Here is a 27,806-nt window from a genome sequence, read left to right on the forward strand (position 1 = left end):
ATCCAAAGAAAACACAAATCTTTTGAAGATATTAACTTGTAAACAGTGAAAAATTTTGAGTCAACACCAGTCAGTTTAAACTTGTCCTCCTTACATTTACTTATTAAAAACTACCCTCTCGTAGGGGAAGACAGAAAACAAATTTAAAAAAACAAACACATAAATATGAAAACTTCAATTTGTGATATAGTACTCTGGAGCAAGTAGAACAGTTTTCTGTGATAAATAATAATTTATGGTCTGCTGAGAGACTTATCTTACATTGAATGGTAAGGAAGCCTCTCTGAAAAGATGATGTTTAAATTTAGGTTTGAAAAACACAAAGAAGTCAGCCTCATGAATATCTGGAGTAAGAATATTCTAGGCAGAGGGAGCAAGCTAATGAGAAAGCTCAAAGATGGAAGGAATTTGAGGGCTGTATAGCTGGAACAAAATAAGCAAGAGAGAGAGAGAGAGAGAGAAGATCAAACAGATAGACAGGCGCCAGCTCATATAGGGCCTTGTAGGAACCGTAAGGAGATTAGATTTTGTTCTAAGAACAATAGGAAGTCATTGGAGAGTATCTTACACAGCTTGAGCTGCTGTAGCAAATGACCACAGACTAGGTGGCTTAAACAACAGAAATTTATTTCTCGCAGTCTGGAGGCTGTCAAGTCCAAGATCAAGGTATCTGCCCATTCAGTTTCTGGTGTGGCCCCTCTTCCTGCTTTGCAGATGGCTGTTTTCTCACTATGTGCTCACCTGGAAGAGAGAGATCATCTTTCTTGTATCTTTTCTTATAAGGCCACTAATCCCATGATTATGATTCATGGGGGGCTTCACCCTCATGACCTAATTAGTTCCCAAAGGCCTCACCTCCAAACACCAAAACCTTGGGTATTAGGTCTTCAACATATGAACTGGGGGAGGACACAAACATTTAATCCATAGCAGAGTATCAAATTAAGGAATAATACATTGGAAAATTTAAAATGTCTGTGTGGCTGCTATATGGAAAAGGGATAAGGGCTGGTGGGTAGGAGGAGGCCCGAAGTATGATTGCAACTGGGGACAAGTTAAAAAATGGTATCCAGGAGCAGAGAAGGTACAACTTGGTTTAAAATGGAGTATAAGGATAAACTGGAAAGCAATTTCTACATGTGATGAGTAAGACTTAGATCTCCATTGGCACATGAAGATTATTATCTCAATAAAGCATGATTTAATTTTATTAGTATATCAATGAAAGGCATCTTATAAAGCTCCACCTGTCAAAGAAGACTTGTACAATTGATGAGATCAAAGTGAAATTCAGCTATGATCTTTCTATTACATTTTCAGATAAAAAGCCAAACCATTCTGATTTATCCCAGCCTGCAAAGTAGAGTATTGCATAGAGAAGGCAGGTGTTTTATAGGAACTGGGAAGCCTGGTGGTAAATGAATGTGTAGATGTTTGTTTTATGTATAACTGCCGAAGCGATATGCCATTTAATCCTGTAGTTCTGCTGCTTTTCGTGATTAACTGTTGAATGAGCAGTTCCAGAATAAGAGCCAGCAAGACGACACCCTCTTTGTCAAACTGACTAAAGCCTCCTTTGGTCAGTTTTGGAATCCTCTCAAGTTTGGTTTTAGACTTACAGTTGTCCTGTTAGAAGAGCCCGACCTTTCAGGGGTCACTCTCTGTAAGTTAGTGCAGAAGGAAATTCTGTGTATTCCCTATGATGTTCCCAGACCCCTGAACTTCAGAATAAGAAGTTTGGCAGAGAAGGAAAAGAGTCTTACCCATTTCAGCTGTGTTTCCTAAATACACAATGACCGTGGGCCCTTTGGGGCATAGTGCACCAGCAACGTCCAGGGACTTTGAGATATCCTACAAAGGACATCTGATACACCAGTTGGCACCTACCCTCACCACCCATATGTATGTAGTCATATCATAATAATGAATCAATGAGATATAGTGTATAGTTCCTAGTAATAGAGGAAATGAATTTTAGGTTATGTTCACTTAATCAGGGCATTATGTCACCATTTGGTGCAGGGAAGAAATAACTTACCAAGTGCTGAACTGTGTTAAGCTGCCCCGTAGACTCTGGTTATTACCATGAGATGTCACCACCTAGACGAGGACCTGGCTCATTTTGAAATTATCACTTGTGTAGCATAAATTCTTCCAGGCATCTGTTGAATAAAAATAAAAATGAGAAAAAATATTGTTTCAAAAGGAAAAAATACTCAAAATTGTTTAAATCACATTTATGAAAATACGTATTAAAATTAAATAGGTACTAGTTTGTATGACATATCCTTAAGGAAATTTACGCATCAGATTATTTTGTTTTATTCCTTCTTTGTATTATTAATGCTTAATTTTAAATGCATCTTTTATGATAATATGTTATGAAAGTTGTTGAATTGCTAAAAATGTTCCATCTATAATTTTATTTTTTTTCCAAGGTACATTTTAACTGATGTTCCAGACTAATCAGGTCTCTTTCATTCCTGTTTATGCTGAACTTCATGGTCATTCTTTTCACAAGTGGTGCACACAATTTATCCAGTACGGCTTTTGAGAATAATAGTAGATTGTGTTTAAGGGAGAAAATAGTAGTATATACAATATCCCCAGGCATTAATGGTAGAGATACGTGTAGGAGTTGTTGAGAATAGTTAGCAAATTTCTGCATCTTAACGGACTTGCAGAAGATATAGATTATACTCTACTTGAGCATTGCATATATTTTAAGCAAAAATATGGAAAGCAGCTGGAGCCGTATTTCACGATATGTCACACACACTGGTATACTGCAATCATTGCTAAGATGTGTTGCAAGTAATATGCCATCACAATAGTTAAAATGAACCAAAGTGTGTTTTAGTGATTCTGTTCCTTTTTGAGAATCGATTCAAGATTTTCCCAATGTAATATCAGTGTCCCGTATTTTAATCTGATAGTTCCTATTGAATAGAAAAGAAAAGTAAGGTTGTATCTGCTGTGGTAGGCATTTTGCTAGGCAGTTTGCATGACAGACAATATCGCACAACGTGCTTCACCTTGTGGAGTGTGTTAAACACACAACCATCATGTATCACAAGGTAAGAATCACAGGTTTATGTTAACAGCTTAGCAAAGGTGGATGTGTAGATCTTGACAGCAAAGAGAGACTTTCATAGCACAGGTAGAAAAAACTTTCTGAGATGTGTATCGTATCTACCATTGTGTAAAACAGAAAAATAAACCTTAGGATGGTAAAAATACTGCTAAAAGTTGCTATTAAATAATAAATTAGGCAGGATGGAGAAAAATCACACAAAATGCAAAGGCTGACACTCAAGAGAAGGAGCTAATCTAATTTGACCTTCAAAATAGACTTTCCCTTTGAAATACAAAAAAAGCAGAAAAAGAAAGTGACCTCACATTGAAGAGTTGTGCTGCTAAAATTAAAATCATGTCACAGTTTTAAGACACAGACATGGGAATTTGCAAAAGAAGGTATTTCTTACATTTACCTACAAACGGACTAAGTGCAAAGTCACCTTGAGACAAAACCATAATTCAGCTTTGCTTAGAAGTCTGGCTCTCAAGCTGATATAACTTCTCAGATTTCTTTTTGGCCATGTTCAGTTAAAGCAACTTTTCTTTTACTTTTTTATTTCATGAAACCTGTTAACCTATTTTCCTTATGGATTCTGGCTTTTAAAGCCTTGTTTAGGAAGAACTTTCCTACCATAAAATAATAAAATATTCTTATTTATTTTAGTTTTATGCAACGTTGATTTCTAGATTTAACTAATCCACCTATAATTCGTTTGTGTACGTATAGTGAGAAGCTAGAAGCTCATGATTTTAGCAAGCCAGTTCTTCCAACAGCATTCATTCAGTGCTCTGTCCTCCCCCTGTTGATCTGACATGCCTCCATTATCATACATTAATTTTATATACGTATTCGTAAATTTTCTCCAGATGTATGAAAGAATGATTGCTCCTCAGCTGGCTACAAAAATAGATGCTAGAGAGATGATAGAAGCACAGAGATAAATCATAATCCTCTCCATCCTTACTCACTGTTATCTACTTAATTTGTCGGTTTAGTAAAAAGATACTTTCAATTCCCCCAGTATAATTATAAAAGTCTCAATTTTTCTTTTTGTTTTTATCAGTCTCAACACTTTATAGTTCAAAGCCATATTGTTGAATGTGTAAAGATTCAAGACAGTTATATCTGCTTGGGGAATTATAACTTTTATCAATATGAAATATCCATCTTTATGTTTTCCCTGTTTCATGTGGATGAACTCACTGAATTTACTTTGAGATATTAGAGAGCAAACTTTCTCTGAAGTTGTATTTTGTCTGTTAATAACATGGATATTCTTACCAATTTTAAAATAATTCCTTTAGTAGTATCTTACCCATCCCTTTATTTTTAATATTCCATGATATGTGGCTTTAATTATGTCCGTTATAAGTAACATATGGCTGGGTTATTTTTTTTCTTATAATCTGAGCATCCATTTTTCATAAATCAATTCAGTGTCATGGTTACTATTTCATCATAATGTTTTCTATTTGTCTTTTTTCTTGTTTCATTATTTTTCCCTTTACCTCTGTCTTTAGTTGGGTTGATTGGATATCCTCTGTCCTTGCTTATTCCCAGTATTTATACATTGTAATTGCTTTGTCTTTTTCTGAAATGGATACTTAATTTTTAGTAAACTCATTCTAAATATTTATCCATTATCATTGAAAATTAACTGCATACCACTAACCTACCCACTCCTCAAATAAATGAATATCAATGGCAAGATTTTATTGACCTGGCTCATCTCCCAAACAGCTCTATGACTTACTAAAATAGGCTGGAACATAAGATTCAGGATGTAAATAATTCTTCTACTCCCTTGGCAATCACATTCTTTCAAATGCCTCACCACTATGTAATTATCAAATCAAACCTTTACAGATATCTTTGCTCATTACTCTGTACCATTCCCATACAATCTTCTATATTGAATTATTTTAGATTAGTACGTATATAAGTTTTCTATGGCTGCTGTAATAAAAGACCACAGACTGGGTAGCTAAAACAACAGACAATTTTCTCATAGTTCTGGATGCTACTGGTCCAAGATCAAGGTGTTGGCAGGTTTCATTTCTTCTGAGTTCTCCCCCCTTGGCTTGCAGAGATGACAGCCTTCTCACCAGGTCCTGTCCTCATGTGGTTTTTATCTTGAGTGTGCTCATCCTCTCTGGTATAGCCCTTCCTCTGTCCAAATTTCTTCTTCTTCTGCAAAATTGGATTAGGACCCACCTTAATGGCCTAATGTTAATTTAATCACCTCCTATCTCCAAATACAGTCATATTTTAAAGTAATCGAGTTTAGGTTCAACATATGAACTCTGGGGCAGGCACATTCAACCCATAACAGCATGTTTGGTTCATACACATTTTAGAGGTAGTGCATACATAGGTGATAAGCTTTATGAGTTCCTGATTGACTGAAGAAAACATATCATGCATTGGAAAGACAGCTTGATTGGGTATGAACTTGTAGGTTCAAAATTGTTTTTTAAGTTATAAAGGCGTTGTTGCCATGTATTCTAATATCCATTATGTCTTCCTTGTAGAAGACCGATGTCTGTCTGATTATTTCTCCTCCAGAATTTTTACATATCCTAATTTACTCTCAGAAAGTGAGTGAAATATATTTTTGATCCCTGAAGTTCATAAATTCCCCTGGAAATTTGATGAGCCCTCATCATTTTTCACTACTGGGAGATTCCCATGTGTAATTTATCTCCTAGAAAAGCTATTAAACAGATGTGGAAACTTCTGGATCTACCCTTGCCATCCCTTTGCATATATTTAAAAATTTTTCATCTCTTCATCTTCTGGCACTTTATATAATCTGATTGCTTGGATCAGTTTTGCAGTTCACTTTTTGGAACTTAGTCTGTATTGATTCTGCTATTCAGTTCATCTCTGGGGTTTTCATAATCATATTGTTAATTTCCAAGAACTCTGAATGCTTCTTTTTCATAATATCCTGTTCTATTTTATAGATATGATGGAGATCCAGTTCTCTCAAGGAAATTAATTATATTTCTTTAATTTCCCATTTATTCTATTAGCAATCTTCCTCAAGCTGTTCTCCTAGTATTCTGTTCAATTTAAAGTCTCTCTTAGAATTTTTCTCAACTGTTTGGTTATTTACTATCAGTTTTGTTTTCTATTGCTTTATGTGGATGAGTCTAAACGGAATAATATTACTATATATGTTTTATTTCCTCTGACCAAGTAAGAAATGCCATTCATTCCTCTAGCAGTGCACATGCATTCTGAGTCAAAGCTCTGGTTTCTGTTTGTCTGGTAGAAAAGGTGGAACCTTGTTTCCTAGTGGGCGTGCATTTGTGATGTAATGGTAGCCTGTTTATTTGTTGAGGGAGGTACAAGTACTATATTTTGCTGTGTATACTGCACACATTTTTGCCCAAATTTGTGAGGGAAAAATAAGGATGCACATTATACATGGGTAGTACTAATTCTTTATCTATATAAATGTTTTTAATTCTTTTTTTTTTATGCTTATAAGTTAAAGGTGTAACTATAGAAATCAGTAACAATATCCATATGCAAAATAATACCCTGGAATACTATAATTGGTTTTGTTGAACTTACAACTTGCAGCGATGAAGAGTTCTTGGCCTTCTATGATGGGTAAATATCGTAAATTTGTTACCGGTACATAAAATTTCTTGTACTTTGTATCTGTTCTTGTGTTTTGGAATTATTTGTTACATACAATTTTTTGCACCATAGCATGTTAAAAAATAAGTGCTAAAATTCCTTTAGAATACAAAAAAGAAGTACCTAAATGTAAACAAATAGAAATTTGAATTAAAAAATTACAATGAAAGATTTTTTTCCCTGAGAGTTTGGGCCAAGAACGTGGGTGCACATTATACACGGCAAAACACAGTACTTCGTGGCAGCCACAAGGAATACCAGCTCACTCCTCTGGTCTCAGTGTCCACTCGTGGAAACTTATGTGTCAGATCTCCCACTTCAGCAATATTTGCCCACCCCACGTGTTCTATGAATGCTGGCATCAGCAACTCCTGGCACAAGGGACCAACCTGACTTTTTATGGAGATCTTTGCTGAATTACCAGCTGGTGACACACACACAGCTCCTTTGTGCTCCATCTCTTTGAGGTACTCTAGCATTCTGCCTGGAACAGTCACTTGTGTTTTTTTTTGTTTTGTTGGTCTTTTCTTCACCTGTAGATATTTGCAAGTTCCTCAGTTTTATTTATGTATTTTCATCCAACAGTTTCCATTTGATTGAAAACTTCCAGAAAGTTCTTACTATTTTTGTATGTTGGTAGCTATGCTTCTGATTTTCTGGTGCTTCTGTGGATTTATTTCAATAGTTTTCCTGTCTTTGCAATGGGACATACTTGACAAGTACAGGTAAACATATGTTTTCAGTTAGCCACCAGAACCAGAAATCATTTTTTCAAATATTCACAAATTTGCAGAGCACACTCAAAGAAACGTAAATCAAATCACTATTCCTTTTGTTTGTTTGTTTTTTTCTATTTGCTGTTTTGCAGTCTAAATTTTCCTTCATTTTGAGCAAAGGTGTTTTGACTGCATTTTGAAGGTGATTTGTACAGTGATATTATTAGTCGGGAGAAAAAAATATCTAAGTATCAGGCTAACGTTGAGTGCAACGTAGGCCGTTCTACTATTAAGAGACATTTGGTTGGTGCTTTATTTCTGATTACTTCTAAATTGCCTGCCTCTTTCAAAGAATGTAAGGTTAATGTTGTAGAGCTAAATACAAATCAGCCATTTCAACTTCCACATGCATAGTAGCTGAAATTTTTCTTGGCTCTTCTTCCTCTGATACAGCCAGTGCTGTTTATTGCAAACCCAGTGATGTTCATGAAAGGCAATTGACTGAAATACAGGAAACCTTTGTCCTAGACCCAGATTTCTAAGTTACTAATAACCGAAACTTAGAAAATGTCTAAAGCTCTCTGGTTCTTATTCCCCTTATGAAGTAGGACAATTAAGTTTCTGACCTTGTTGCAACAATGTTGCTGACCTTTTTTAATATCAAGGATTATTCATTATGAATTTTTACCAACTGGACAAACAGTTAACCAAGTTTACTATTTGGAAGTGCTGAAAAGGTTACATGAAACAGTTAGACCTGAACTTTTCACAAACAATTCATGGGTTTTGAATTGCGACAATGCATCAGCTCACACGACACTGTCTACGAGGGAGTTTTTAGCCAGTTAAATAAATAACTGTATTGGAACACCCTCCCTACTCATCTAACCTGGCCCCCAATGACTTCTTTCTTTACCTAAAGATAAAGAAAATATTGAAAGGAAGACATTTTGATGACATTCAGGACATCCAGGGTAGTACAACATCTCTGATGGCCATTCCAGAAAAAGAGTTCCAAAATTGGTTTGAAGGATGGACTAAGCAACTGGCATGGGTGCATAGCTTCCCAGGGGGAGTACTTTGGAGCTGACTACAGCGGTATTGAGTATGACGTATGTAGCACTTTTTCTAGAATGAGTTCACGAACTTTATTATCAGACGTATTTACAAGGATGCTAACAATGCTTTTGTAAATAAACCTGAAAAACCCGAAATGACACCCTGACATTATTTTTTAAATCCCACAAAAGAATATCAGCCCTTCATGATGAAATTACCCAGTTAACATTCTCATTAACATGACTCATTAGCATGACTCATCCTAATAAATTAGCTCTTTTTTTCAGAGTAGATGATATATGATATGTAATAGCAAGCATGTGAGTAATGAAAAGGACACGTACATAGTGTTGGTACTTACTTTATATGTATTATATTAGTTTAAACCTAATGAGAGATCTATCAGGTAGTTATTAACATCCTCCAATCAATAGAGGAAAAATTGAGGTTTAAAGAGATTAACTAATTTAGCCTAAGACACCCAATTAGCCTTGGCAGAGCCAGGATTAGAATCAGGGTCCTACCCCCTCATCACAACACTGTTCAGTGTACTTATCGCTAGGTAGGTTAAACACTGGAGGAAAGTAGTATGCTTTTTAAATAACATGACCAGAGAAGCTTCCTTATAGCACATATACCAATGAACTTTGGAGAGCTCTTTATAGTTTGGACAGTGGTTTCATGTGAATGAACTCACTGAATTTACTTTGAGATATTAGAGAAAAAAATGGTGTTCTTTATCTCCCATGTCAAATGAGAAAGACAAAGAAAAAAGAGTGACCTATTTCTTTAACCTTTAAAGACAGAGCTTAAATGTTCTTCATTTTGTTCTTTAGATTGATTTTCAATTCAGATTCTGATTGTTGTAAGCCTATATGTATATGTGTATGTATATATATGATATATATATATACACTGGGGATGCCCAAAATGTACACAAGTGGACACTTTGGTCAACGTTGCTCAAGTAGTAATTCACTCTGATCAGAAGTGTCTGCACACTGATGGTAACCACTTCGAGCACCTCTTGTCATTGCAGAAGTCAAACGTGACTTGTATTCATCTTTCGTTATTGGTATATATTGAGTATTACAATTTTAATACAGTTTTCCTTTCTTAAAATGTGTATATATTTTTCTGGCACCCTCTGTATGTGATCACCCGTTCTCCTACTTACCCATGGTGAATTCCTTATCTTAAGATACCTTAGCTTATTGACCTCCAAACCTAGAAAGGAAGTTGTAGTGATGTTTGTGTAATTAAGTAATTATTTGCAAGCGTAATGATTAGAGCATTACTAGCCATCACTGCAGTTCCCTCAGAATCCTGATTTTTACAAGTAGATACATTTCTTTTCCAAGTAAAATAATGATTTGGCTAGGGTAAAAATTGCACAGAGAGAAACGTGAGCTCTACATCTACTGTAAAAGCTCTTGCATCACTGACTAGTGAGTCACTTGCTCCCTCTAGTCCTCTGTGAAGTTGTGTTTTATTTTGTTTTGTTACTAGAAGGTCTCCAAGATCCTTTCCAACACTAAAGTTCTTAAGTCTTTAATTTTCCATTCTTTTATTCTTTAGCAAATGTTTACTGAGCACCTTTTATGTACCTGGCAGTGGTCTAAGTGTTTAAGATACATAAATAAACAAAACAGGCCGACTCCATGCCCTTTTAGAATTTATGTTTTAATGGAGGGAAGAGACAGAAGCAGGAAATGTGATGAATGAGCAAACCAGGTAGTCATTTTAAGGACAATGTAACAGTCTGACGCAGAGTAGGAGGACTGGTGGAGCTGGGTATGGGCTCATTTTCAAAACCAAGGTCAGAGTAGGCCGCAGTAAGAATGTAACCCTGAGCAAACATTTGAAGGAGGTGAGGGAGTGAGCCATGAAAATATGAGTTCCCGGTGGGAGAACGTTTCAGACAGAGAGAAGAAACAGTGCAAAGCTACAAGTCAGGAGTGTCCCTGGGATTTAGGAGGCTTGGCAAGGGAGCCTTGTGGCTAGAGCAAAGGGATGGAGAAAGCAGTAAGACACATAGGAAAGGGGCAGTGGGGAGGGATCTGGAAGAAACTCTTATACCATTGATGGGACATTCTTATTAACTGTGCTTTGGGTCCCAGTTCTAGAAAATGTGTTGTTACTGAGTTTTTCAATGCCTCCTTTGATAGCTTAATATCCCTGTGTGTTAATAATCCGTGCCTCTGATTACACGGTGGTGCTTGGTGTTTTCAGAGGGAGTCGGGGAAAATTGTTGACATTGGCAAAATGAAAGATGGTGTGCCATCTGACTTTTATAAATGTCCAAAATTAGAAATAGAAAGTGTAAGGGGAAGAGGGAAGGGACGAAAGAATCAGTGAGTAAATATGTTCAGAAGACCAACTGACTAAATAACTGTTTTAATTGGCATTGAGATGGATGAGACGTTTGTGGTTTTCTGACTCATTAGGCAATTGAGTGAATCTAAGCAGATAAGAAAAGTTTCTTACTAGCTCTGTCATTCTGTGTGATGTATATTTTTGGTTGTTTTATAATTACGAGACTTTATTTTTTATTTGTGTTTATGTTTTTATTTCAGGTGTACAAAGCAACGTAATAGTTAGACAAACTACCTTATGACCCAGCAATTCCAGTCTTAGGTATCTATCCAGAGAAATCCAAAATGCTAATTCAAAAAAATATGTGCACCCCTATGTTTATTGCAGCACTATACACGATAGCCAAGATGTGGAAACAACCAAAATGCCCATTGGTAGACGAATGGATTAAGAAACTGTGGCACATTTATGCAAGAGTATTACTTGGCCATAAAGAAGAATGAAATCTTACCATTTGCAAGGAGACTTTATTTTTTGAGCAGTTTTAGATTTACAGAAAAACTGAGCAGAATACTCAGACAGTTCACATATATGCCTCGTATTCCCCATCCCCAATTTCCAGTATTATTAACAGGTGGCGTTACTGTGGTACATTTGTTACCATTGATGTTAATGCTTTACTACTGAAGTCCATAGTTTGCATTGGGTTCGCCCTTTGTGTTACACATTATGTGGGTTTTCACAAATGTATAACGACATAGCCACAGTATCATAAGAGTGGTGTCACTGCCCTAAAATTCCCCTGGAGTAAACCTATTCATCCCTCCCTACCACCCCCATACCCCTGGCAACCAGGGATGGTTTTTACTGCATTTTATAGTTTTACCTTTTCCAGAAATTCATATAATCAGAATCATACTTGAAACTATTTCTTGTACCATGTTGGTGTGGTGAGCAGTGTGGGGGGCCTGCCCGGGACACAGGGGCCCTGCTGAGTGGTGCTCTGCTCAGGGCCTGGTGCCCGACCAGTTTCCCCACAGTGCTGCCCGCTAACCCCACCCCACCCAGGAAACCTCTAAGAGCCTTGACCTTTTCTGCACCCCCACTCCCAGACCAACAGTTATCTAACCCCAGAAATACCACTTGCACAACGTCCCAGCCTGTTGGCGATACAAGAAAGTGAGGAGAGGGGCCCCTACAAGAACTGAGGCCCCTGCCAGCCCCGCTCACATCCCAGGTCCCCAGGAGAGAGCTAGATCTGAAGCCCAGACACAGCTGCTGAGGCTGGGCCTGGACTTCTTACCCATTTGTCTTTGTTTGCCTGTCCCTCTGTCTGTCTGTCTGTCTGTCTGTCTGTCTGCTTGTCTATCTGAGTTATTCTTTCCATCTGTCGGTCTATTCCTGAGAAGCTCCTCACTGTAGACCCTGGCAATCTCCTAGCATGCCCCATATTATTACCCATAAAACTGATATTTAAAACGAAAAACAAAAAAACAAACCAAGGTCACCTAGGTTTTCTCCTCTGTTATCTTGTAGAAGTTTTATAGCCTTTTCAGATTGGCTTCTTTCACTTAGAAATATATACTTAACTTCCTTCATGTCTGTTTTTGTGGCTTGATAGCTCATTTTTCTTTCATCACTGAGTGAGTCCCGTGTATGGATGTACTGAGGTGTATTTATCCATTCACCTTAAAGAACCTCTTGGTTGTTCCCAAGATTTTACATTATAAATAAAATTGCTATGAATATTCATGTGCAAGTTTTTGTGTGGAAATAAGCTTTCAACTCTTTTGGGTAAAACCCAAGGAGCATGATAAGGTTAAGAATATGTTTAGTTTTATAAGAAACTGCAAACTTGTCTTCTAAAGTGGCTGTACCATTTTGCATTCCCACCAACAATGATAAAGAGTCCCCATGGCTCCTCATGAACATTTGGTGTTTTCAGTAATTTGAACGGTAGCCTTTCTAATAGGTGTTTTAATTTACATTTCCCTGATGACATGTGATGTTGAATATATTATCTGATGCTCATTTGTCATCTGTATTGCTTCTTTGATAAGGTATCTATCTATTCAGATCTTTCGTACATTTTTTTCATCGTGTTGTTTCCTTATTTTTGAATTTTAAAAGTTCTTTGTCTATTTTGGATACCAGTCCTTTACCAGATATGTGTTTTAAATTATTTTCTCCAGTCTCAGTTGTCTTTTCATTCTCATTGCAGTGTCTTTCACAGATCAGAAGTTTTAAATTTCAATAAAGTCCAACTTACCAATTTTTTTCATTCATAGCTCATGATTTGGGTTTTGTATGTAAAAGATCACTATCCAAGATCACCTAGATTTTTTGTTATAGTCTAGAATGTTTATAGTTTTTGTCATTGACACTGACGTCTGTGAATCATTTTGAGTTAATTTTGGTGAAACATGGCAGCTCTGTGTCTAGAAATATTTTTTTTTTGCATATGAATGACTGGTTGTTCTAGTACCATTTTTTGAAAACACTAACCTTCCTCCTTGAATTGCCTTTGTTTCTTTGTCAAAGATCAGTTGACTATATTTATAGGAGTCCAAAAATAATTGACAGTTATATCAAATAATTTGTCTACTCTTTCACCAATAACATACTGCCCTGATTAGTGTAGCTTTACATAGTGTCTTGTAGTCAGGTAGTGTCAGTTATCTGCCTTTGTTCTTTTACTTCAATATTATGTTGGCTGTTTGGGGTCTTTTGCCTTTCCTTATAAACTTTAGAATGAGTTTGTCAATAGCCTCAAAATAATTTGTTGATATTTTGACTGGGATTGAATTGAATTCGTCATCAAGTTGAGAACTTACATCTTGACAAAACTGAGTCTTCCTCATGGAACACAAAGATCAATTTTTTAGATCTTTGATGTTTTTCATCAGTTTTGTAATGTTCTTCATGTACTTTTTGCTACATTTATACATTTATACAATCATATATATATATATATATATATATATATTTTTTTTTTTCTGTGCTAATACATGGAATCCAATTGTTCATTGTTGGAATATAAGAAAGTAATTGACTTTTGTATATTAACCTTGTGTCCTGCCACCGTGTTATAAATTCCTTACTAGTTTCAGGTGTTTTTGTTGTTGTTGTTGATTCTTTGGATATTCTACGTAGATAACCATGTCACTTGCAAACAAAGGCATTTTTATTTCTTTACAGACAATATATCTTTTATCTCCTTTTCTTCTTTCATTGCATTAGCTAGGATATCCAGTGCAATGTTGAATAGAAGCAGTGAGAGAAGACATCTTTTCTTCTCCTGATGTTAGCAGGAAAGTATCAAGTTTCTCACCATAAGAATGTGGTTAAGTAGGTTCTTTGTATCTTTATCAAGTTGAACAAGCTCCCTTCCTATTCCTAGTTTCTGAAGACTTGCTATCCTGAATGGGTTTTGGATTTTTGTTGTATGCTTTTTCTGCATCTATCTACATAATTATATGATTTTTCTTCTGTATCCTGATGATATGATAAACTCCATTAGTCAATTTTCCAATGTTTACCAATCTAGCATACCTGGTGGTTGTATATAATTCTTTTTACACATTGTTGGATTCAGTTTGCTAATATTTTGTTGATGATCTTTACATCCCTGTGTTCATGGGAGAAACTGGTCTGTAATTTTCCTTTCTAGTACTGTCTTTGACTCATTTTGACGTTAGAGTAAAGCTGGCCTCACAGAATGAAAAGGTTTTCCCTGTTTCTATTGTATGGATATGATTGTAGAGAACTAGTATAATTTCTTCCTTAAATGTTGGAATTCACCAGTGAACCCATCTGGGTCTGGTGCTTTCTATGTTGGAAAGTTAATAACTTATTCATTTCATTAATAGATATAGGCCTATTCAGATTATCTATTTTTCTTTGTCTGGGTTTTGGTAAATGTGACTTTCAAGGAATTGGTCAATTTCATCTAGATTATCAAATATGTGGGCCTAGAATTATTAATAATGATCCTTATTACCCTTTCAGGAAATCTATACTGATAGTTCCTCTTTCATTTCTGATATTGTATTCGTATTTTCTCTCTTTTTTTCCCTTAGGTAATCTGGCTGGAAGTTTAGCAATTTTATTGCTCTTTTCAAAGAACTTCTTAGATTATTGATTTTAGACTTTTGTATTTTTTACTTATATATGTTTATTTCTATAAAATTTCCCTGTAAGCACTGCTTCACTTCATCCCACTAATTTTGATTAGCTGTATTCTCATTTTCATTTAATTCTAAATAGTTTTAGTTTTTCTTGTGACTTCCTTTACACATGTGTTACTGAGAAATATGTTGTATAATCTCCACATATTTTGGGATTTCCAGCCATCTTCCTGTCACTGATTTCTAGTTAAATTACATTGTGATCTGAGCGCATATGTGGTATGATTTCTATTCTTTTAAATTTGCTACAGTGTATTTTATGGTCCAGAATGTCACCCATCTTGGCAAGTGTTTCTGTGAGTTTGAAAACAGTATTTATTCTGTTGTTGCTGAATGAAGTATTCTATAAATGTAAATTAGATCCAGTTGACTGATGCTATTAAGTCAACTATGCCTTTGCTGATTTGTTGCCTCCTGATCTGTCAATTACTGATAGAGGGGTGTTGAAGTTTCCAACTGTAAGAGTGGATTCATCTATTTTTTTCTTACAGTTCTACCAGTTTTTGCCTCATTTGATGTTGTTAGGTCCATACCCATTCAGAATCATTATTTCATCTTAGAGAATTGACCACTTTCTCATTATTTAATATCCTTTTTCCCTGATAATTTTCCTTTTTCTTAAGCCTGCTTTGCCCAAAATTTATATATAGCTTTTCCAGCTTTCTTTCATGAATATTTACATGGCGTATCTTTCTCCATTCCTTTACTTTTAATCTATGTATTTATATTTAACTTGGGTTTCTTATAGACAATACGTAGTTGTGTCTTATTTTTTAATCCACTCTAACAATCTCTGTCTTTTAAGTGGTGTATTTAGAAAACTGACATTTAAAGTGATTTTTGGTCTTACTTTATTGTTGGCTCATGAATTTGCAATATGCATTTAGGAATAATCCAGGTCCTCTTTCAAATAACACTATACCACATCAAGGGTAGTTCAAGTACTTTATAACACAGTATTCTCAATTCCTCCCTCCCATCTCTTATAACATGCTGCCATTCATTTCACTTACCTAAACACCAAAATCACTTAATACAGTCTTGCTATTATTTTGAATAAACTGTTATTTATTAAATCAATTAGTAATAAGAAAAATGAAAGATTTCATTTACCTTCATTTATTCCTTCTCTAACACTCTTTTTTTCCTTATGTAGATCTGATTTTTCTGAACATTATCCTTTTTCTTCTCTCTGAAGAACTTCTTTTAACTTTACTTTCAAGGCAGACCTACTAGTCAAAAATTTCCTCAACTTTTTATTTGTTTGAGAAAATCTTTATTTCCCCTTTACTTTGATGAATAAGTTTTCCAGATACAGAATTCCAAGTAAGAGGTTTTTCTTTCAGTACTTTAAATATTTAACATCACTGTCCTCTTGTTTGCAAGGTTTCTGAAGAGAAGTCTGATGTCATTCTTATTTGCTTACCTCCCTTCCCCCACATGGAAAATTACCAGGGGCTAGAGTTGAGTATTTTCCTTCCCCCAATTTATTAGGCTCTGGTAAACTTTGGTAAATTAGGCTCTCTATAAATAGTTTGCCTTGAGGGCAGGTTGATAGAAGAACAGAATGTTTGGGGTTTATTTCAAAATGATTACTTTTCCTTTCCTCCTGCCAAAAATTTGAGGTGATTTTTCTCTAACTTTCTTTCTTTTTTTATTTTATTAGTTTCAATGTGAGAACCTGGTAGGACTCTTAGAGGTCAAACTCACAAAATGTGGGATCCCCCCAAGAAGATTTAACTTTCAAACTTGTCCACGGTGAGCCTCCAGCAATTCATCTACTATAGTTCAGGTTTTCCTGCCTTACTGCAGGTTTTCACAGGAGTTTCTGTCCTTGGGCTTCTCCATTCTTGTAAATTGTGATTCTCAGTGTCCACCCCTCTCTTCCATTTTGGGGAAAGTTGTCACGATTGCTCTGTGACCTCCGTTGTCTGATGAGTCTGAGAAGAGTTGTTGACTTTCAGTTTGTTCAGCTTTATTTTCTCTTGTCTTGAGGACCACAGTGATGATTTCCGAGCTCCACGCCTGCTGTAATAGAGACTGGAAGTCTGGGCTGTATAATGAAATGAATTGTTTAATCTCTCTCTGCATTTCTAATTCCAGCTCTGTAGAGGGCAGTTGATAGTCTTACCCTAGGCCCACACATGTAGTAGGATTCCTATAACATAATATATGTGAATGTGCTAAATTGTCCTTAATATGGGCAGCACTGCTGTTATGTTTATCCTTTATTAAATGAGTGTAAAGCCTATAACCACCTCTGGAGAAAAATTTCCCTTTTCACTACTTTGGACTTTTTTCTTATATGACATTTGAGTGTTTTCAAGTGAAACCATGAGAAACTGCGCACTGCTAAGGATTAAGCATAGCTCAGTTTGATTTTTCCCTATCAGTGGTGATTAAAGAACAGACACCTAGCAGAACAGCTGAGAGTAACTGAGGGTACTTGGCCGAGTAAAGCCAAGGTTTCTTCTTGCTGATGCATTTCATGCACGGATGTTAGTGAGCTAAGTACCTAATGAAATGGATGATGACTTTCTGATATCCAGAAATGTCCATTCAGTGGCCCAAAGTCAGCACCAGTGACCTGCTGTCACTATTTCCGGCACCTGGAGAGCCTGACTAGCTGCAGGAGAGGAACTTCAGGAAAAGCTACTAACCGAGTTCTTTCAATTCTTTACCTGGACAACACATACATGGATATTGTTGAAGCAGCTGTTCTCTAATTATCTACACTTCTCTTGAATTTAATCATTAATTTGCATATTTTCTATTACTTCTTCATGTCTGTTGTTGACAGTCTTCCTCCAAAGGTATCTTCATTATAATTAAGTACTGAGGAATCACTTCTTTGAAAACTTAACATAAATTTAATTAGATAATATTATAATATTTGTATTTAGATGACATTATTTTATTCTATTTTTTGATTTAGTAAATTCTCTTAAAGCTTTTCCTGTCCTATAAGCAGTTACTTTGATGACATTATCTTTGAATATAATGTAATCTTAATTAAAATATAACTTCATTATAATATCTTTATATATTTTTAATCTATATTGTTTTATGATAAAAATCATGATAAAGTGAATATTTCATTACACATGATATTGACTATTATTATATTAATGGGTATGTCTTCAACCAAAATTTAAAATTTCAAAACAGAACTACACAAATTAGTCATATAGCAGTTGATTTTTAGAAAGCTGTTTCAAATAATAAGTTATTATTGCAAGATGAATTGGCTTTTCAGGAACATGTGTGCAATGAAATGTAAAATTAGAAACAAATGAAACTATAATTATTTTTCAAGGATATTAGCCATTTTGCTTTTTCAAAATAATAGATGTTTAAAAGGTTTTTAAAATAAATCTTTTCCTGAGAGTTATCATACACACACACACACACACACACACACACACACACACACACACACTCTCAAGAGACAATGAATTTTATGTCTATTGAAAGGCAAGAAACAAGTACTATAATTTTAGCCTTAGTCAATTTTTCATTGGCCATAAATAAAACCCAGCATTATATGGAATCCTTAAATTATCTTCCTAATATTTCCATTGGCCATTGTGTCTGCACAAACACTTGACATACATGCAATTGTCCAATTTTAGTACATTGAAGGTATTATAAATACATGTTACTATTGAAACAACTCATGAACTTGTCAAGAAGTTTCATTGGAATTAAGTAGTGAGTTAGTGAAGTTCACCAGAATTAATTTGGACTGTAGTACGGTGAATTAATGGTATAATATATGTTGACATCTATTGGAGAATTAATGCTCATAATGGAATGGGTAGGGGGTTGGGGGTGAGCAGTCAGGAGATATCATGATGAGGTTTTGAGAAGTCCAGTAAAAATATATTGGAACGAAGGGGAATTTGGCAAGAACATGTAGGATTGATTGAAGAGTAAAAAGACTGAAAACAGAGAAGAAAGTAAAGTATAAGGACAATTACATGGAGAGATTAATAATTAAAATACATATATGCCAGGGTTTTAGAAAAATACAGAAAACGTTTGGATATAATGTCACGTAATTGATTTTCTAAACTTATTTTCCTAGAAAAACGAGTTATAAACTGAAGTTATTCTCTTTTAAATATTTGTGATGCAACCCATAATTTATGCAATAAGAAGAGCTGAATTTAGTTTAATTTTGAAGAGTTGTTTTGTTTTCAAGTTGAATGGGAAGCTTCACACCTGTTTATTTTTAATTTATTTAACAATGGAGGAAATTTGCATCAATTTGAAAATGAAGTATCCACCAAATCCTGGAGCTGAAAACTCTTTGGGATGAGTGTTTGCTTATATGTGAGACTGGAAACAGTTAGCTGACCCAGATCCCTTTCATGTCTAGTCTTAGATTATGTCATTTATGGAGAAATCAATATAAAAAGTGATTTTTGCTTAGGAGATGTCTGCTTCTCCAAAATGTTGCTGTTAAAGTCTCACTTTTCAGGTTTCCAAACTTAGGAAAGTTTTTCTGTTTTTCTTTATCATCTTGATTTATGTTTTTTGTTTTGTTTAACTGCCATTAATAGGTGGATTTCTGACATGACCTCAGACTTTTTGTAGTGGTGCACATCCGTCACATGTTTAACTTCTGAGTCTGAATTATTTGGTGGCTCTTGGTAGTGTTTGTGGAATGTCAATATTATATCATATGTAACAGGATAAGTAATATTATTCTCTCCTGATAGTATATATTTTGAATAAATATTTATAGGGTAAATTATCTGTAGATAAATTTTGACATAAAAAAAGTGAGAAAGTAAGATTTTTCAATAAAGGGGAATGTGATTGGACAAAACGACTATTACAATAAAAGAAAATTACTGTCCGTGTGTTTTTCTCTTCTCTGGGTCTTATTTTTCTTATGTGAAAGCAAGAGTCGTATAAGTTATTGCTGACGTACATTACAAGTTATATATACATATATAAATATATATATACATTGTGTGTATATATATATGTGTGTATATATATATATACACACACACACACACAAAGGAAATGATACATATATCATATATATATATATATATATATGTATATGTATATGTATATGTATATGTATATGTATATGTATATATGGAATCCAGGGAAATAATAACTGTAAAAGTTCAGTGGAAAAAAAAATGCAGGAAAAATATCTCTTCAGCTTTACCTTTTCTGTTGTTGTTTAAATACAGATTTCTTTTTTTTAAAGAATGCTGTGAACTGGCAGTTTTTGTTTTGTTTTGAAATGCTTTTTACTGTTTAAAAAATGATTATAGAACTTGACATGTTGGTTGCTTTCAAAGTTAACTCTGTGTCTATTTCATTTCTTGTTTGTTGAATCTGTTACTCCTTGCATTTTAAAACGTCCTGAATATTGATGTTAGTTAATTCAAGAAGCTTTTCTGTCAAAATGTGAAATATTTTCTGCACATTACTTTGGTTTCCGAAATGACTTGTATATTCTCCTATTCATGTAGTATGAGGATTTTTTTTTTCTCCAGTGACATGACCTTAATGGAACATGGATGACGTTCTTTAGCGGTGAAAAATTCTGGTTGTATACCACCTCCAACTTTTCAGTTACTTAAAATGGTTGCAGTTTTTATGATGTCCAATTTGGTATGCAGAAATTACATGACAAAACCAAAGGTCTAATTCACCAAGGAAAATAAAATAACATCCATACACTCACTTTATAACCACAGTTTGTATGTATAGAAAATATTACGTTGCCAGACTCCATTCTTTCATTAACAACCTGGAAGCCCATAAAGAGCAGAATCAGAGTTCAAATGCAGGCAGTCTGGCTCCAAGTTTGTCTTCTGAACCACCAAGCCATGGTTTTGAGATGATTGGTTTATTACATGGCCCATTAAAGGGAAGGGCTAATCATATTTTAATTTGCAGCAGCTGACAGGGTATGTTGATATGAAAATCAGATTAGTCTCCACATGTCAAAAACATAAAAACATCAAGTCAATTTAGAATAGTCTGCAGGCCTCCTTCTTTTTTAAACACCATGGAAACAAGCCAAAATAATTCAATAGTGGTTTCCATTCACATTGAGTAAATCCTGCCTTGGGTAGAAAGTACCCAAGTACACTTCTACTGTCCCAACCCATAAAAAGTTGTTTTTTCTCTGTTTTGTTCCCTATTATTATATTAGGTGTATACCATTGAGGAATCTGGGCTAAACATCCTGGTTTGGTCGGTGATTGGGGACACGAGAGCCGGTTGGATGTATGCACGTGTACATCTCTCCAGTAACAGTGCGTTTAAGGTGGCATTTGAAGCTGATTTGAGTGGAAATGAAGACATGTTTATTGCCCTTGATGATATCTCCTTTACCCCAGAATGTGTTTTTGGAGGTAAGCGATTACTTCAGAAGATGGGATATACAAGTATTGTTTTTAATATAGAAATGTAGAAGAGGTGGGAATTTTGAGGAATTGCATTCCTTTCCAGGTTCAATCCTATTCATAGATTGAAGAAAAAATAGTATATGTTGTAGAAAAAGTTGTATATGTATATATGTATGTTTCACTTTACCATGAAATTTTCATGTCATCTAGGCAACAAAATAACTTTGACTAAAGTTCTTTAAGAAATATAGTGGGAATTTTGTTTCATCAATATAGCTTTATCATCTACTTTATTTCTTTCCAAAGGTTTGCAATAATTGCTCAAGGTAAAGATCCCTCTGGTCACCCAACATATTCCAGATTGTCTTTTTCATCCATATTAGCTTTTCCCCTTCCTGGAGCCGTTTCCCTTCTCCTGTTTCCACTCTACAATCTAGAATTCTTATTCTATTGTATCAGAAAAAAGAAAAGTCCTGTCATTAACTCCTTTTGTAAGACAGTATCCCCTTGAAAATCTGAATTTCTGCTGCTTAAGATGTTTTCACTAAAGTAGCTAATTGTTCTCTTATAAAGTCATCAAAATGTCAATGCTAGATATTAGGGTCATTGTCTTTCTAGCTACTAGATGCTTCCTCCAAAAGTTTGTTCTTCAGTCTTATTCAAAAGTTTCTTCTATTTGAAGGCCACACATCTGGGTTCTTATTCTTCTCACAGTTTTCCTCTGGATCCTAAATCCTGGGCAATCTCAACTTCCAGCTCATTCAGCATGTGTAAAACACTGGTCACCTTCATAAATATGTTTCCTTATGAACCAACTCCCATAGTTACATTAGTGACCTTATCATCCCCTCAGAAAATTTAGGGTTGAAAATTTCATCTAGTCATTATATCTCCTACTTCTTGATTACGCCTCCTAAACCTGTTTTCTAACATAATTAATAAGAAAATACAGAGGGTGCCAAAAAAAAAAAAAATGTATAGACATTTTAAGAAAGGAAAACTGTGTTAAAATTGTAATACTCAATATATACTGATAACAAAAGATGGATAAAAGTCACATTTGACTTCTGGAATTACAAGAGGTGCTCAAAGTGGTTACCATCAGCGTCCAGACACTTCTGATTACGGCGAACTACTGCTTGAGCAACATTGTCCAAAGGGTCCACTTGTGTACATTTTTTGGCACCCCCAGTATATAATTCTAGGTTTGTGATGCTTCCTGCTTTTCCCCCCGTAAAACGGCCTTTTTTGTATTTCTTCCTAATAATTCCAAATTTAATGATCTAACAACTCAATTCCATTCTCAGTCAGCACTTTGAATTACATTATGTCCTCTTCTGTTTTTCATTTTTAACATATATTTGGGCCCTAATTACGAGCCAGGCACTCTGCTAAGTATTTTGTATTTATCATACCACTCCTATAGGACAGATACAACTATCCAGCTTATATTCAGTCATAATGGTTTTATCAGTCTTTAAAACTGAGTTATTATAACCATTTGTATTTTCCAAAGTGCTGCTGGTCTTGCTTATTGGGACAACTAGAATTATGGTTTATCCCCTTAGCTGGGCCTTCAGGGGTCCAGACACACGTGTTTCCCATCCCCTTGCGCTGTTTTTCTACAATCCTCGAATCTTCCAACCTCTCCCTTGAACTTTCTTTACTCTGTCGATGTTCTTCTATCTTTTGAATGGAAAATCGAGCCCTTTTGTAACAAATTCCCTTAGTTTTCTCTTTTCCACCTCCAAATGTACCTGTGTCTGCAACCAATCTCTTTTTTGTCACCATTTGTCTCAGGAAAACACCCTCATTTTTCCAAGAGTAAATGTCTTGGTCATTTCTGTTCTCAGCTCCTCCCAGTCACTGTGTCATCAAAGTCTTCTCTGTCCTATTATCTTCAGTTTCTTTTCTTCCACTGCTCATTCTTAGCTCTTGTCACACACAGACACACACGCACGCACACACACACACACACACACAAATATGCAGATATAATTTCCTACTAGTTTTGAGCTCCACTAGAGCAAGAGGAGCTTGTCTATTTCCTCTCCAAAGCCTAACACAAAAACTATGAAGTCCACGAACTATGGAGTACAATTGAGTGGGGCTTGAGATGGGTCACATGGTTGCTGGGTCCATGATTGGCAGGCCTGTTACCAGGGAAATGGACAGGTATAGTTCCTGCTAGTTTCCCTGATAGATGATACTACCTCTAGGATGACAGTCCAGCTGTGCTGGAGCCAGGTCATGGGGTTACTTCTGTTTGTGTTATCGAGTCTGCAGATGGCAGACCTGTTACCAGACATGTGGACATGTGTGACACCCACTGCATCGCAGTGTGTGTCCCAGAGCATGCAGGACTGCCTACAGCAGGGCTGTAGCTGGATCATGGGGATGCTTCTAGATCCCCAGTAATGTCCAAGATCAGCAGGTCAGCTGCTAGGTGTGCTGGTGGGTGTGGCTGTCACCAGGTCCTTGGATGGGCATACCTGTCTCCTGACCATGGTAGAGCAAGACTCAAACCAGGTCACAGGGCTGCCTCAGGGACCACAGTCAGCTGGGCTGTTATAGGGCACACAGAGAAGCATGTCCTCTGCTGGTTTTTGGGTGAGCAGGATTACCCCTGGAACATGGCAGAGCAGGGCTGGAGCTGAGTCACAGGACAGCTTCAGCATCCACAGCCAGGACTAATGTCTAATGTGACAGTCCTGCTTCCAGGGGCACAGATGGGTGTTGCTGGGTCCCTGTATGGGCAGGACTGACTCTTGACCACCATAGAACCATAGAATAGGTATAGAGCGAAGTCACAGGATGGCTTTAGGGCCCATAGTCAAGTCCAAGGTCAGCAGGCCTGTTACTGAGGGCAGACAGGTCTCCTGGCAGATAGAGCTGGTGTAAAACTCCAGCTAAGCAGAGCTATGTTGAGGCCACAGGGGGAAAGAGCCGCTTTTGGTCTATAGCCAGGACCGCAGTCAGCGAGCCTGCCACCAGGGTGTGGGCCTGCCTTCTCAGAGTGGCTGTCCTGGTCTTGGGCTTCACCAGCGTTTCACAACCTCCTAGCTGGATCCCAAATCTCCCCCAAAGGTGCTTTTGTCCCTGGATGGCTGCCAGATCACTGTTTGTACAGAGGGGCTCGGGGATGTGAGCTAGGGACCTGCTATTCTGCCATCTTTCTGATGTCTCTTCATACAGAATTTTTAAAGGCTTTCACGAAGGAAAAAATTTACATTTATGCCTCAGAAACCTTTGGTAAAAACGATCTTTTGAGTGTTAGCACTTAGCCAGGAAAACTTCCTTTCCTAGTAACGCTGGATAAAAGAAACATTTTTTTCCCATAAAAGTCAAAATTTATCAAAGTTTGATAAATTCCTCTTCAAATTTTCTATTTTTATTGGATGAAAAAGCCCAGAGTGGAACACAGTTATCCAATGAAATATGGCTATAAAAAAAATGCAAAATTTTTGATAGTACAGGAGCTGCTACAATGAATGTTTGTTGAACAAAGCAAGAGAAAGAAGATGAAATAGATCTTTATCAGGTTTCATTTATGTGTGTTCTTCCTCATTCCTCCTCAGAGAATGTGAAACTGTTGATACCATTAAAACTACTTGCTTTTTCCATCTTTCCTTAGTCTAGATTCAAATGAACAAAGGCAATAAATTAACTCAGATAAAATTCTCCAGGTTTTATAGGACACCCATATTTTTACATTCAGCATACCATCTTTTTTCTCATGCCCATATTAACATCCTAAGATTAGAAACAGCTAACTCTCAACTTCATGTCAACTTCATATTATGTTTTTTGTTGTTTTAACTACCCTCCCCTCTCCAAAAACAAGTGCACTCTCCCGTAATATGAAGGGATACAGAACTATAACATTTGTCATCACAAGTTACCTGTAGCTTTCTTTCCATTTAGAAGATTGTCCTATAACAGTAGCCCCTCTGTCACTGCAACCAATCTTTACTTTCTGCGTTATTGCGCCTACATTCTCCCTTTAATTACTTTTGGTTTCCCAGGGCAACATTTTCTAAAAGGAGACATTCTCCATGCAGTTATATTCTCCAGCAAATCTGAGTCAGCAGAGAAATGTATTTATTTTCATAGAGTGTTTTCTTTAGCCATGTGAGTTTCCAAGGGTGTTTGCTATTTTTCTCCTATAATTTGAAACAAAGAGGATCACGGTTTGCTCCATGAGGAAGAAACATTTTACAGGGCTGGTTGGACATTGCTGCTTTTAAAACTGTATAAGAAATCATAAAGTATTTGAAACAACAATGGGGAAGAAATTATAAGATGCTTGAAGATGTGGTACATATCCACATCATTTTGTCAGGAATCTAATAAGAGGACAAATGTCAGTCGATACAATAGGAGGGGCAGTAATAGGTAGGAAGCAGATTATCTCAGCATAGGAGTTTATTGGTGTCCTGGGATGAATAATAACCTCTCCAATCGCCATGTCCTTCCTGGAATCTCAGCATGTGATCTTATTTGGAAGTAAGGTCTTTGCAGGTATAAGTAAGATATAAATTCAGATGAGGTCATATTTGAGTAGGATTGGCCTCACTACAATATAGTGTCCTTATAAGAAGAAGAGAAGGGATGAAAAAACAAGCATACATGGAGAACACCATGTGATGAAGGAGGCAGAGATTGAAGTAACGTCTTTATGAGGTAAGGGATGACAGAATTGCCAGCCAAACCGGAAGCTGAGAGAAAGGAATGGAGGGGTTCTCCTTTAGAGTCTTCAGAGAGAGTGTGGCTCTGTTAACCCCTGGAATTCACACTATTATCCAGCAGAACTGTGTGAGAGCAGGGCTGTAGCTGGATCATGGGGCTGCTTCTGTTGTTATTCATTCATTTCTGTTGTTTCAAGCCACCCAGTTTGGGGTACTTTGTTGTAGCAGCACAAAGAAGCAAATACAGGTGGCACCAGTGAGATCTACATTATAATCCAGAACTGGGTTCATATACTCGTTAAACCACTTGCTGCCCATTTGACCTCATTTTCTCATCCATGAAATCTACTTCCTCCCTATTACTGCCCCTCCCATTGTGTTGACTGACATTTGTCCTCTTATTAGACTCCTGACAAAAAAAGAGAATTGCCAAGATTTAGAAAATGTGCCTTGCCCAACAGTTTCATTCACTATTTCAGGCAATTGAAGAATCATTTAGAAAAATCTAATGATTCTTAAGTAACCTAAGATACCTTGTCTTACAATGAATAACATTCCTAAGAGAAAAAATGCTGAGTCTGATGCTTCAGTACATAAATATACAGTAAATAACAACATTTGCGGCTGTGTATTGAAAAATCTAAGAAAAAAACTCCAGTTTGGGGAGGATAAGTTTATGAATAATTTTCCAACTATTTTTGTTGAATCAAAAGAAAAGTAGATCTTCAGGGAATGACGGCAGATTCCAAAGAAAAGAAATACTATCCCAGGGCACCTTTATTTATCTTGATTTGGTAAATATAAAGTTACAGCAACTAGCAAGTTGCCAAACAAAATAAAAAATGAAATTCATAAGGAACTCAAAGAAAACAGGCAGCCACGAGTTCTTATTGTTTATATTACCACTGCCAAATGACAGTAGCTCTCACCTCCTTCTTCAGTGGAGATTCTCATTCTTGCTTCACATCTCTGGACGTGAACAGCAAGTATCACTCTGGAACATTTCAAGGACAGATGTAGTCTCTTGAATGCACATTATTTAAAGGTGGAGATGTTTGTCATCTTCATCCTTTATATCATCTTCAATGATGTATTCTCTAGGCCTAGAAGAGTCCCTGTTATACAGTCGTCACTCAATAAGTGTACCCTATGAATAGGAAATAAATATGTTACATGAATAGATGAATAGGTAGACGTTGTCACCCACTGAATTTGTATGGCACCTCCTTTTAGTAGCGCCAGTGAACTTTCCTCCTTCCAGTCTTGTTCTCAAACCCTTATTTGGGGGGGGGGGGGGGAGAGAGAGAGAGAGAGAGAGAGAGAGAGAGATTAGTGAACTGTCCAAAAGGTTTTGTCATTGGGGAAATGAAATGAATTATCTCTTAAGTCCCTTCCAAGTCTGACGTTTTATGATGGTACGGGACCAATTTGTAGAAGAGGATCAGGAAAGCAGAAGGGAGGCACAGAGAATGACACAGAAAGCAGAAAGAGAGTCCAGAGAGAATGAGAAGGGAGTTAAATGGGGCCTAGGGGTTAGGGCAGACAGGTAAAGGCAGAAATGTCATTGCAATTAGATGCAGAGTACTTCTCACTACTTGGTGTGTTTATGAACTTGAGTAAGTCAGCCCTCCATTCAGTGTTTGTTGAGACTACCGCATGTAGTCCTGGATTTGGATTAGAAGGGCTGATACAAATATAATAGTATCACCAGCTCTCCAGGTGTT

General features: G+C 36.2%; 1 protein-coding gene across 1 annotated transcript in view; it reads left to right on the forward strand.

Annotated features, from left to right (window-relative positions):
- MALRD1 (MAM and LDL receptor class A domain containing 1) overlaps nt 1-27,806 on the forward strand; it is a 544,472-nt gene that overhangs the window by 402,539 nt on the left and 114,127 nt on the right. The window contains exon 33 of the mRNA XM_074324842.2: nt 21,199-21,400. Within this exon, the coding sequence (XP_074180943.2) occupies nt 21,199-21,400 (202 nt within the window). The remainder of the gene's footprint in view (nt 1-21,198; nt 21,401-27,806) is intronic.

This window comes from Rhinolophus sinicus, chromosome 1 (genome assembly GCF_057876585.1).
Source record: "Rhinolophus sinicus isolate RSI-liver-muscle chromosome 1, RSI-T2T, whole genome shotgun sequence".
In the NCBI taxonomy this organism is placed as follows: Eukaryota; Metazoa; Chordata; class Mammalia; order Chiroptera; family Rhinolophidae; genus Rhinolophus; species Rhinolophus sinicus.